This window comes from Pseudophryne corroboree, chromosome 9 (assembly GCF_028390025.1).
Source record: "Pseudophryne corroboree isolate aPseCor3 chromosome 9, aPseCor3.hap2, whole genome shotgun sequence".
In the NCBI taxonomy this organism is placed as follows: domain Eukaryota; kingdom Metazoa; phylum Chordata; class Amphibia; order Anura; family Myobatrachidae; genus Pseudophryne; species Pseudophryne corroboree.
In genome coordinates this window covers 4291723-4305826 of record NC_086452.1, presented here as the reverse complement: position 1 = coordinate 4305826, position 14104 = coordinate 4291723, and the positions used below count along the sequence as shown (strand labels likewise).

General features: G+C 52.3%; 1 protein-coding gene across 2 annotated transcripts in view; it reads right to left on the bottom strand.

Moving 5' to 3' along the window:
• The window catches only part of PODN (podocan), a 213581-nt gene that overhangs the window by 140970 nt on the left and 58507 nt on the right, over positions 1-14104 (bottom strand). For both annotated transcript variants that reach the window (XM_063938900.1, XM_063938899.1), the window contains exon 5: positions 9751-9860. In XM_063938900.1, coding sequence (XP_063794970.1) covers positions 9751-9860 — 110 coding nt within the window. The remainder of the gene's footprint in view (positions 1-9750; positions 9861-14104) is intronic.

Sequence of the window (14104 nt, the reverse complement as noted above, 5' to 3'; positions counted from 1 at the left end):
TGGGGTGGTACACCAAACATTAGGCCTATGCTGGGAGAAGTTACGATGTAACTGCTAATCAGGTCACCTTATATTAGTACAGCTGGGGTGGTGCACCAACACCAGGCATATGCTGAGAGAGGTCACCATGTAACTGCTATTCAGGTCACCTTATATTAGTGCAGCTGGGGTGGTGCACCAACACCAGGCCTATGCTGGGAGAGGTTAACATGTAACTGCTAATCAGGTCACCTTATATTAGTATAGCTGGGGTGGTGCACCAACACAAGTCCTATGCTGGAAGAGGTCACCATGTAACTGCTAATCAGGTCACCTTATATTAGTACAGCTGGGGTAATGCACCAACATCATTCCTATGCTGGGAGAGGTCACCATGTAACTGCTATTCAGGTAATCTTATATTAGTACAGCTGGGGTGGTGCACCAACATCAGGCCTATGCTGGGAGAGGTCACCATGTCACTGCTAATCAGGTCACCTTATATTAGTAAAGCTGGGGTGGTGCACCAACACAAGGACTATGCTGAGAGAGGTCACCATGTCACTGCTAATCAGGACGCCTTATATTAGTACAGCTGGGGTGGTACACCAAACATTAGGCCTATGCTGGGAGAAGTCACCATGTAACTGCTAATCAGGTCACCTTATATTAGTACAGCTGGGGTGGTGCACCAACACCAGGCATATGCTGAGAGAGGTCACCATGTAACTGCTAATCAGGTCACCTTATATTAGTACAGCTGGGGTGGTGCACCAACACCAGGCCTATGCTGGGAGAGGTTAACATGTAACTGCTAATCAGGTCACCTTATATTAGTATAGCTGGGGTGGTGCACAAACACAAGTCCTATGCTGGAAGAGGTCACCATGTAACTGCTAATCACGTCACCTTATATTAGTACAGCTGGGGTAATGCACCAACACCATTCCTATGCTAGGAGAGTTCACCATGTAACTGCTATTCAGGTCATCTTATATTAGTACAGCTGGGGTGGTGCACCAACATCAGGCCTATGCTGGGAGAGGTCACCATGTAACTGCTAATCAGGTCACCTTATATTAGTACAGCTGGGGTGGTGCACCAAACACTAGGCCTATGCTGGGAGAGGTCACCATGTAACTGCTAATCAGGTTACCTTATATTAGTACAGCTGGGGTGGTGCACCAACATCAGGCCTATGCTGGGAGAGGTCACCATGTAACGGCTACTCAGGTCACCTTATATTAGTACAGCTGGGGTGGTGCACCAACACCAGGCCTATGTTGGGAGAGGTCACCATGTCACTGCTAATCAGGTCACCTTATATTAGTAAAGCTGGGGTGGAGCACCAACATCAGGCCTATGCTGGGAGAGGTCACCATGTAACGGATACTCAGGTCATCTTATATTAGTACAGCTGGGGTGGTGCACCAACACCAGGCTTATGCTGAGAGAGTACACCATGTAACTGCTAATCAGGTCACCTTATATTAGTACAGCTGGGGTGGCGCACCAAACACTAGGCCTATGCTGGGAGAGGTCACCATGTAACTGCTAATCAGGTTACCATATCAGCACAGCTGGGGTGGTGCACCAACACCAGTTTTATGCTGGGAGAGGTCACCATGTAACCGCTAATCAGGTCACCTTATCAGTACAGCTGGGGTAGTGCACCAACACTAGTCCTATGCTGGGAGATGTCACCATGTCACTGCTAATTTGGTCACCTGATATTAGTACAGCTGGGGTGATGCACCAACACTAGTCCTATGCTGGGAGATGTCACCATGTCACTGCTAATCAGGTCACCTGATATTAGTACAGCTGGGGTGGTGCACCAAACACCAGGTCTATGATGGGAGAGGTCACCATGTAACGGCTACTCAGGTCACCTTATATTAGTACAGCTGGGGTGGTGCACCAACATCAGGCCTATGCTGGGAGAGGTCACCATGTAACGGATACTCAGGTCACCTTATATTAGTACAGCTGGGGTGGTGCACCAACACCAGACCTATGCTGAGAGAGTACACCATGTAACTGCAAATCAGATCACCTTATATTAGTACAGCTGGGGTGGCGCACCAAACACTAGGCCTATGCTGGGAGAGGTCACCATGTAACTGCTAATCAGGTTACCATATCAGCACAGCTGGGGTGGTGCACCAACACCAGTTTTATGCTGGGAGAGGTCACCATGTAACCGCTAATCAGGTCACCTTATCAGTACAGCTGGGGTAGTGCACCAACACTAGTCCTATGCTGGGAGATGTCACCATGTCACTGCTAATTAGGTCACCTGATATTAGTACAGCTGGGGTGATGCACCAACACTAGTCCTATGCTGGGAGATGTCACCATGTCACTGCTAATCAGGTCACCTGATATTAGTACAGCTGGGGTGGTGCACCAAACACCAGGTCTATGATGGGAGAGGTCACCATGTAACGGCTACTCAGGTCACCGTATATTAGTACAGCTGGGGTGGTGCACCAACATCAGGCCTATGCTGGGAGAGGTCACCATGTAACGGATACTCAGGTCACCTTATATTAGTACAGCTGGGGTGGTGCACCAACACCAGACCTATGCTGAGAGAGTACACCATGTAACTGCTAATCAGATCACCTTATATTAGTACAGCTGGGGTGGCGCACCAAACACTAGGCCTATGCTGGGAGAGGTCACCATGTAACTGCTAATCAGGTTACCTTATATTAGTACAGCTGGGGTGGTGCACCAACATCAGGCCTATGCTGGGAGAGGTCACCATGTAACGGATACTCAGGTCACCTTATATTAGTACAGCTGGGGTGGTGCACCAACACCAGGCCTATGCTGGGAGATGTAACCATGTAACTGCTAATCAGGTCACCTTATATTAGTACAGCTGGGGTGGTGCACCAAACACCAGGCCTATGCTGGGAGAGGTCACCATGTCACGGCTAAACAGGTAACCTTATATTAGTACAGCTGGGGTGGTGCACCAACACCAGGCCTATGTTGGGAGAGGTCACCATGTCACTGCTAATCAGGTCACCTTATATTAGTAAAGCTGGGGTGGAGCACCAACATCAGGCCTATGCTGGGAGAGGTCACCATGTAACGGATACTCAGGTCATCTTATATTAGTACAGCTGGGGTGGTGCACCAACACCAGGCCTATGCTGAGAGAGTACACCATGTAACTGCTAATCAGGTCACCTTATATTAGTACAGCTGGGGTGGTGCACCAAACACTAGGCCTATGCTGGGAGAGGTCACCATGTAACTGCTAATCAGGTTACCTTATATTAGTATAGCTGGGGTGGTGCACCAACACCAGGCCTATGCTGAGAGAAGTCACCATGTAACTGCTAATCAGGTCACCTTACATTAGTATAGCTGGGGTGGTGCACCAACACCAGGCCTATGCTGGGGGAAAATACCATGTAACTGCTAATCAGGTTACCTTATCAGTACAGCCGGTATGGTGCACCAAACACCAGGCCTATGCTGAGAGAAGTCACCATGTAACTGCTAATCAGGTCACCTTATCAGTACAGCCAGGGTGGTACACCAACACCAGGCCTATGCTGAGAGAAGTCACCATGTAACTGCTAATCAGGTCACCTTATCAGTACAGCCAGGGTGGTGCACCAACACCAGTCCTATGCTGGGAGAGGTCACCATGTAACTGCTAATCAGGTCACCTGATCAGCACAGCTGGGGTAGTGCACCAACACCAGGTCTATGCTGGGAGAGGTCACCATGTCACTGCTAATCAGGTCACCTTATATTAGTAAAGCTGGGGTGGTGCACCAACACCAGGACTATGCTGATAGAGGTCACCATGTCACTGCTAATCAGGTCGCCTTATATTAGTACAGCTGGGGTGGTACACCAAACATTAGGCCTATGCTGGGAGAAGTCACCATGTAACTGCTAATCAGGTCACCTTATATTAGTACAGCTGGGGTGGTGCACCAACACCAGGCATATGCTGAGAGAGGTCACCATGTCACTGCTAATCAGGTCACCTTATATTAGTAAAGCTGGGGTGGAGCACCAACACCAGGCCTATGCTGGGAGAGGTCACCATGTATCGGCTAATCAGGTCACCTTATATTAGTACAGCTGGGGTGCTGCAACAACACCAGGCCTATGGTGGGAGAGGTCACCATGTCACTGCTAATCAGGTCACCTTATATTAGTACAGCTGGGGTGGTGCACCAACACCAGGTCTATGCTGGGAGAGGTCACCATGTAACGGCTACTCAGGTCACCTTATATTAGTACAGCTGGGGTAGTGCACCAACACCAGCCCTTTGCTGGGAGAGGTCACCATATAACTGCTAATCAGGTTACCATATCAGCACAGCTGGGGTGGTGCACCAACACCAGTTTTATGCTGGCAGAGGTCCCCATGTAACCGCTAATCAGGTCACCTTATCAGTACAGCTGGGGTGGTGCACCAACACTAGTCCTATGCTGGGAGATGTCACCATGTCACTGCTAATCAGGTCACCTGATATTAGTACAGCTGGGGTGGTGCACCAACACTAGTCCTATGCTGGGAGATGTCACCATGTCACTGCTAATCAGGTCACCTGATATTAGTACAGCTGGGGTGGTGCACCAAACACCAGGTCTATGCTGGGAGAGGTCTCCATGTAACGGCTACTCAGGTCACCTTATATTAGTACAGCTGGGGTGGTGCACCAACATCAGGCCTATGCTGGGAGAGGTCACCATGTAACGGATACTCAGGTCACCTTATATTAGTACAGCTGGGGTGATGCACCAACACCAGCCCTTTGCTGGGAGAGGTCACCATGTAACTGCTAATCAGGTTACCATATCAGCACAGCTGGGGTGGTGCACCAACACCAGGCCTATGTTGGGAGAGGTCACCATGTCACTGCTAACCAGGTCACCTTATATTAGTAAAGCTGGTGTGGAGCACCAACACCAGGTCTATGCTGGGAGAGGTCACCATGTAACGGCTACTAGGTCACCTTATATTAGTACAGCTGGGGTGGTGCACCAACATCAGGCCTATGCTGGGAGAGGTCACCATGTAACGGCTACTCAGGTCACCTCATATTAGTACAGCTGGGGTGGCGCACCAAACACCAGGCCTATGCTGGGAGAGGTCGCCATGTCACGGCTAAACAGGTCACCTTATATTAGTAAAGCTGGGGTGGTGCACCAACACCAGGCTTATGTTGGGGGAGGTAACCATGTCACTGCTAATCAGGTCACCTTATATTAGTACAGCTGGGGTGGTGCACCAACACCAGGTCTATGCTGGGAGAGGTCACCATGTAACGGCTACTAGGTCACCTTATATTACAGCTGGGGTGGTGCACCAACATCAGGCCTATGCTGGGAGAGGTCACCATGTAACGGCTACTCAGGTCACCTTATATTAGTAGAGCTGGGGTGGTGCACCAACACCAGGTCTATGCTGGGAGAGGTCACCATGTAACGGCTACTCAGGTCACCTTATATTAGTCCAGCTGAGGTGGTGCCCCAACACCAGTTTTATGCTGGGAGAGGTCATCATGTAACCGCTAATCAGGTCACCTTATCAGTATAGCTGGGGTGGTGCACCAACAATAGTCCTATGCTGGGAGATGTCACCATGTCACTGCTAATCATGTCACCTGATATTAGTACAGCTGGGGTGGTGCACCAACACCAGGCCTATACTGGGAGAGGTCACAATGTCACTGCTAATCAGGTCACCTTATATTATTACAGCTGGGGTGGTGCACCAAACATCAGGCCTAGCCATGGCTAAAACATCCACACTCTGCAATATATAATTCGTTGATAAGATATAAAATGTATGTATTGTATGGTGTACGATCTCCGCTCTTTGATGACAAGTTATTAATCTGCATCCTACATTGCACAATGGAAATCGCACAGGGCCCAGCATTAGCAAAGGGCGAATCAGACTACTGCATCGTCACTTCATTGCCTCTTACTGATCACCTGCTGCACACTCCCACTCATCCTCACAGTCCTCACTCATCCCCACTGCATGTCTCAAACTCCCACTCATCCTCACAGTCCTCACTCATCCCCACTGCATGTCTCCACACTCCCACTCATCCTCACAGTCCTCACTCATCCCCACTGCATGTCTCCACACTCCCACTCATACCTATGTTCCCCACTCATCCTCACTGCACGTCTCCACACTCATCCTCACATTCCTCACTCATACCCATGTTCCCCACTCATCCTCACAGTCCTCACTCATCCCCACTGCATGTCTCCACACTCCCACTCATACCTATGTTCCCCACTCATCCTCACTGCACGTCTCCACACTCATCCTCACATTCCTCACTCATACCCATGTTCCCCACTCATTCTCACTGCACGTCTCCACACCAGCGCTCATCCTCACATTCCTCACTCATACCTATGTTCCCCACTCATCCTCACTGTACGCTCTCACACTCCCGCTCATCCTCCCATTCCTCCTCATCCCCACTCATTCGCACACTCCCTACTCATCCTCACTGCACGTCTCCTACCCTCCACTCATCCTCACACTCCTCACTCGTCCCCTTGTTCCCCACTCATCCTTACTGCACGTCTCCACACCCCCACTCATCCTCCCATTCCTCATTTATCCCCGTGTTCCCCACTCATTCACACACTCCCCACTCATCCTCACTGCACGTCTCCTCACCCCCACTCATCCTCACGCTCCTCACTCATCCCCGTGTTCCCCACTCATTCGCACACTCCCCACGCATCCTCACTGCACGTCTCCACACCCCTGCTCATCCTCCCATTCCTCACTCATCTCCACTGCTCATCCCCACTCATTCGCACACTCACCACTCATCCTCACTGCACGTCTCCACACCCCCGCTCGTCCTCTCATTCCTCACTCATCCCCGTGTTCCCCACTCATTCTCACACTCACCACTCATCCTCACTGCACGTCTCCACACACCCGCTCATCCTCACACTCCTCACTCATCTCCATGTTCCCCACTCATTCGCACACTCACCACTCATCCTCACTGCACGTCTCCACACACCCGCTCATCCTCACACTCCTCACTCATCCCCATGTTCCCCACTCATCCTCACTGCACGTCTCCACACCCCCGCTCATCCTCACATTCCTCACTCATCCCTGTGTTCCCCACTCATTCTCACACTCACCACTCATCCTCACTGCACGTCTCCACCCACCCGCTCATCCTCACACTCCTCCCCATGTTCCCCACTCATCCTCACTGCACGTCTCCACACCCCCGCTCATCCTCACATTCCTCACTGATCCCTGTGTTCCCCACTCATTCTCACACTCACCACTCATCCTCACTGCACGTCTCCACACACCCGCTCATCCTCACACTCCTTACTCATCCCCATGTTCCCCACTCATCCTCACTGCACGTCTCCACACCCCCGGTCTTCCTCACAGTTCTCACTCATACCCATGTTCCCCACTCATCCTCACACTCCCTACTCATCCTCACTATACGTCTTCACACCCCACTCATCCTCACTGTACGCTCTCACACTCCCGCTCATCCTCCCATTCCTCCTCATCCCCACTCATTCGCACACTCCCTACTCATCCTCACTGCACGTCTCCTCCCCTCCACTCATCCTCACACTCCTCACTCGTCCCCTTGTTCCCCACTCATCCTTACTGCACGTCTCCACACACCCACTCATCCTCCCATTCCTCATTTATCCCCGTGTTCCCCACTCATTCACACACTCCCCACTCATCCTCACTGCACGTCTCCTCACCCCCACTCATCCTCACGCTCCTCACTCATCCCCGTGTTCCCCACTCATTCGCACACTCCCCACGCATCCTCACTGCACGTCTCCACACCCCTGCTCATCCTCCCATTCCTCACTCATCTCCACTGCTCATCCCCACTCATTCGCACACTCACCACTCATCCTCACTGCACGTCTCCACACCCCCGCTCGTCCTCTCATTCCTCACTCATCCCCGTGTTCCCCACTCATTCTCACACTCACCACTCATCCTCACTGCACGTCTCCACACCCCCGCTCGTCCTCTCATTCCTCACTCATCCCCGTGTTCCCCACTCATTCTCACTGCACGTCTCCACACCCCCGCTCATCCTCACATTCCTCACTCATCCCTGTGTTCCCCACTCATTCTCACACTCACCACTCATCCTCACTGCATGTCTCCACCCACCCGCTCATCCTCACACTCCTCACTCATCTCCACTGCTCATCCCCACGCTCCTCACTCATCTCCACTGCTCATCCCCACTCATTCCCACGCTACTCACTCATCTCCACTGCTCATTCCCACTCATCTCCACTGCTCATCCCCACTCATTCCCACGCTACTCACTCATCTCCACTGCTCATCCCCACTCATTCCCACGCTACTCACTCATCTCCACTGCTCATCCCCACTCATTCCCACGCTACTCACTCATCTCCACTGCTCATCCCCACTCATTCCCACGCTACTCACTCATCTCCACTGCTCATCCCCACTCATTCCCACGCTACTCACTCATCTCCACTGCTCATCCCCACACATCCCCACTCATTCCCACGCTACTCACTCATCTCCACTGCTCATCCCCACTCATTCCCACGCTACTCACTCATCTCCACTGCTCATCCCCACGCTACTCACTCATCTCCACTGCTCATCCCCACTCATCCCCACGCTACTCACTCATCTCCACTGCTCATCCCCACTCATCCCCACGCTCCTCACTCATCTCCACTGCTCATCCCCACTCATTCCCACGCTACTCACTCATCTCCACTGCTCATTCCCACTCATCTCCACTGCTCATCCCCACTCATTCCCACGCTACTCACTCATATCCACTGCTCATCCCCACTCATTCCCACGCTACTCACTCATCTCCACTGCTCATCCCCACTCATTCCCACGCTACTCACTCATCTCCACTGCTCATCCCCACTCATTCCCACGCTACTCACTCATCTCCACTGCTCATCCCCACTCATTCCCACGCTACTCACTCATCTCCACTGCTCATCCCCACTCATTCCCACGCTACTCACTCATCTCCACTGCTCATCCCCACTCATTCCCACGCTACTCACTCATCTCCACTGCTCATCCCCACTCATTCCCACGCTACTCACTCATCTCCACTGCTCATCCCCACTCATTCCCACGCTACTCACTCATCTCCACTGCTCATCCCCACTCATTCCCACGCTACTCACTCATCTCCACTGCTCATCCCCACTCATTCCCACGCTACTCACTCATCTCCACTGCTCATCCCCACGCTACTCACTCATCTCCACTGCTCATCCCCACTCATCCCCACGCTACTCACTCATCTCCACTGCTCATCCCCACTCATCCCCACGCTACTCACTCATCTCCACTGCTCATCCCCACTCATCCCCACGCTACTCACTCATCTCCACTGCTCATCCCCACTCATTCCCACGCTACTCACTCATCTCCACTGCTCATCCCCACTCTTGCCATGGTCAAGACTTCATGTTAGAATAAGTACAGTACTACGGCCCACTCCTCCAGGCTCCAGACTGATGAGACCTCACCTGTCATCCTCCTCAGCATCTCGCCGTCCTCTGGATAGTACATATCATGTTCAGGTCCCTTTAGTCTGTTTCTTCTATTCAGGCTGCCTGAAAATCTTTTCTATGATATTCTCCCTCCCCGTTTCCCAACACTCACTGAGCATGTCAGAGACAGGCGTGTAGCCTGGCCATATAGGAGCCATGATGTTCTCTCACCGTAGGTTTGGCTTGTGCCCAAACGTCATTCCGTAGATCTTAGTTATATAATTGGCCGCAAAGTCTGCACTTATCAGGGAGTTCGGCAGGAACCTGGGCGCCATCGTCAGCTGAAATGACAAATTGCCAGTTACTACAACATCTGTAGTCACAAGTAAAGGTGGGTACACACTGATAGATATATCTGCGATCAATTGATCTGCAGATATATCTATGGACGGATCGGGCAGTGTGTTGAGCATACACACTGCCCGATCCGCCGGGGACTGACGTCATGAACTGGGCGCCCGTCCAGTTCTGCTGTCAATCACCGCCGGCCGCCGCAGCATGTGTACGGGCGGTCGGCCGACCGCCCCGTACACACACAGCGACGCACCAATATATCGGTAGATATATTGGCCGTTGGCTGTGCTGCGCGGCCGACGCGATACGTCTGTGAACGACGGAGCTCACAGACGTATCGGCCGTACACACTGGTCGACGGTCCCGCGATATATCGGCTGTTCAAGAGAACGCCCGATATATCGACCAGTGTGTACGGGCCTTAAGAGTCTGCAAATAACTGTACAGTGAAATGCGCATTATGTATTCTATCACCCCTGCACAGTGGAGGGACAGGTGTATGTATGTATGTATGTATGTATGTATGTATGGTGAGATCAGGATAGGGGTGCCCTCTCCTGGAGTAGATGAGCATCTCCATATACACAGCAGTCAGGAAACAGCACACCAGTCCAGGGTTTCCGTGCGATCTAGCTGTAGCCAGTTTTATTGTGCTGTATATAAAACAAAACATAAAAATATATCCTAGCCTGAATGGGAACTAACTAAACATCATAGATTCCCTCTCTTAGGGTTGTAGGACCTAATGCCCCAACCACATACACAGGCATATGCACAGTACTTACAGTCAGAAAATCACATTGTTTAATTACGGGCCTGCTGCCTATTCCCCCATGTAATGAGCCCCTGAGCCAAGCAATACATATAGATTACTGTGCAAAAGTTTTAGGCAGGTGTGGAAAAAATGCTGCAAAGTAAAAATGCTTTCAAAAAATGTCAATTAACTAAATGCAAAGTGAATGAACAGAAGAGAAATGTAAATCAAATCAATATTTGGTGTGACCGCCCTTTTACTTCCAAACAGCATCAATTCTTCTAGGTACACTTGCACACAGTTTTTGAAGGAACTCAGCAGGGAGGTTGTTCCAAACATCTTGGAGAACTAACCCCAGATCTTCTGTGAATGTAGGCTTGCTCAAATCCTTCTGTCTCTTCATGTAATCCCAGACAGACTCCATGATGTTGAGATCAGGGCTCTGTGGGGGCCATATCATCACTTCCAGGACTCCTTGTTCTTCTTTACGCTGAAGATAGTTCTTAATGCCATTGGGGTCATTGTCCTGCTGCAGAATACATTTGGAGCCAATCAGACGCCTCCCTGATGGTGCTGCATGATGGATAAGTGCCGTCCTGTATTTCTCAGCATTAAGAACACCGTTAATCTTGACTAAATCCCCAACTCCATTTGCTGAAATGCATTCCCAGACTTGCAAGGAACCTCCACCATGCTTCACTGTTGCCTGCACTCATTACTGTACTTCGGCGAACAAACTACCTTCCGTTACAGCCAAATATTTCATATTTTGACTCATTAGTTCCTATGTTTTGTGCATAGTTGAGTCTCTTGGCCTTGTTGCCACGTGGAAGGTATGGCTTTTTGGCCGCAATTCTTCCATGAAGACCACTTCTGGCCAGACTTCTCTGAACTGTAGCTGGGTGTATCTGGGTCATATGGGTTTCTGTCAGTTCTGAGCTGGTGGCACTGCTGGACGTCTTCCGATTTTGAAGGGAAGTAATCATGAGGTGTCCTTCATCTGATGCACTGTTTCCTTGGCCAACGGCTGCGTCTGCGATCCTCAATGTTGCCCGTTTCGTTTTGCTTCAATGCTGAGAAATACAGGACGGCACTTATCCATCATGTAATACCATCAGGGAGGCGTCTGATTGGCTCCAAATTTATTCTGCAGCAGAACAACGACCCCAAATATACAGCCAATGTCATTAAGAATGATCTTCAGCGTAAAGAAGAACAAGGAGTCCTGGAAGGGATTATGTGGCCCCACGGAGCCCTGATCTAAACATCATGGAGTCTGTCTGGGATTATACGAAGAGACAGAAGGATTTGAGCAAGCTACATCCACAGAAGATCTGGGGTTAGTTCTCTTTGATGTTGGGAACAACCTCTCTGCTAAGTCTCCCTCCCCCGCAAACCATTTTGAGCAATGTGGGATGAATGGCCCAGTGCAGAGAGCAGGGTGGGCACCACTGCCTGAGGGATGGCCGCTTACCTTAGGTAGGTATGGCTAACCTTGTGTGTGCTGGACTGATAGAGGAGTCCTAACACCTACCGCCGCTGATGATCACAGACACTTACTGCCTGTAAGTAACAGAGAGCGGCACATTTTCCTGACTCACTGCTGTCTGTGACTTACAGGGCGCTCACACCCAGGGTAACTGGCGCTGTCACAGTCTGCCTGACCGATTGCCACACTGCGGGGCCCCAGTCACAGAGAGAGGAGAGGCCGCTGTGTACCTGCCCCCACCAAGGTACATGCCCCCTGTTATCTGCATCATGCAGGACATTGTGCTTGTACCCTGTCACCCACTGCCTCCGGCTACATTCCGCTGTCACCCACTGCCTCCCGCTACATTCCACTGTCACCCACTGCCTCCCGATACATTCCGCTGTCACCCACTGCCTCCCGCTACATTCTGCTGTCACCCACTGCCTCCCGCTACATTCCACTGTCACCCACTGCCTCCCGCTACATTCCACTGTCACCCACTGCCTCCCGCTACATTCCACTGTCACCCACTGCCTCCGGCTACATTCCACTGTCACCCACTGCCTCCCGCTACATTCCACTGTCACCCACTGCCTCCGGCTACATTCCACTGTCACCCACTGCCTCCCGCTACATTCCACTGTCACCCACTGCCTCCCGCTACATTCCACTGTCACCCACTGCCTCCCGCTACATTCCGCTGTCACCCACTGCCTCCCGCTACATTCCGCTGTCACCCACTGCCTCCCGCTACATTCCGCTGTCACCCACTGCCTCCCGCTACATTCCACTGTCACCCACTGCCTCCCGCTACATTCCGCTGTCACCCACTGCCTCCCGCTACATTCCACTGTCACCCACTGCCTCCCGCTACATTCCACTGTCACCCACTGCCTCCCGCTACATTCCACTGTCACCCACTGCCTCCGGCTACATTCCGCTGTCACCCACTGCCTCCCGCTACATTCCGCTGTCACCCACTGCCTCCCGCTACATTCCGCTGTCACCCACTGCCTCCCGCTACATTCCGCTGTCACCCACTGCCTCCGGCTACATTCCGCTGTCACCCACTGCCTCCCGCTACATTCCACTGTCACCCACTGCCTCCCGCTACATTCCACTGTCACCCACTGCCTCCCGCTACATTCCGCTGTCACCCACTGCCTCCCGCTACATTCCGCTGTCACCCACTGCCTCCCGCTACATTCCGCTGTCACCCACTGCCTCCCGCTACATTCCGCTGTCACCCACTGCCTCCCGCTACATTTCGCTGTCACCCACTGCCTCCCGCTACATTCCGCTGTCACCCACTGCCTCCCGCTACATTCCGCTGTCACCCACTGCCTCCCGCTACATTCCGCTGTCACCCACTGCCTCCGGCTACATTCCGCTGTCACCCACTGCCTCCGGCTACATTCCGCTGTCACCCACTGCCTCCGGCTACATTCCGCTGTCACCCGCTGCCTCCGGCTACATTCCGCTGTCACCCGCTGCCTCCCGCTACATTCCGCTGTCACCCGCTGCCTCCCGCTACATTCCGCTGTCACCCACTGCCTCCCGCTACATTCCACTGTCACCCACTGCCTCCCGCTACATTCCACTGTCACCCACTGCCTCCGGCTACATTCCACTGTCACCCACTGCCTTCCGCTACATTCCACTGTCACCCACTGCCTCCCGCTACATTCCGCTGTCACCCACTGCCTCCCACTACATTCCACTGTCACCCACTGCCTCCGGCTACATTCCACTGTCACCCACTGCCTCCGGCTACATTCCACTGTCACCCACTGCCTCCCGCTACATTCCACTGTCACCCACTGCCTCCCGCTACATTCCACTGTCACCCACTGCCTCCCGCTACATTCCGCTGTCACCCACTGCCTCCCGCTACATTCCGCTGTCACCCACTGCCTCCCGCTACATTCCGCTGTCACCCACTGCCTCCCGCTACATTCCACTGTCACCCACTGCCTTCCGCTACATTCCGCTGTCACCCACTGCCT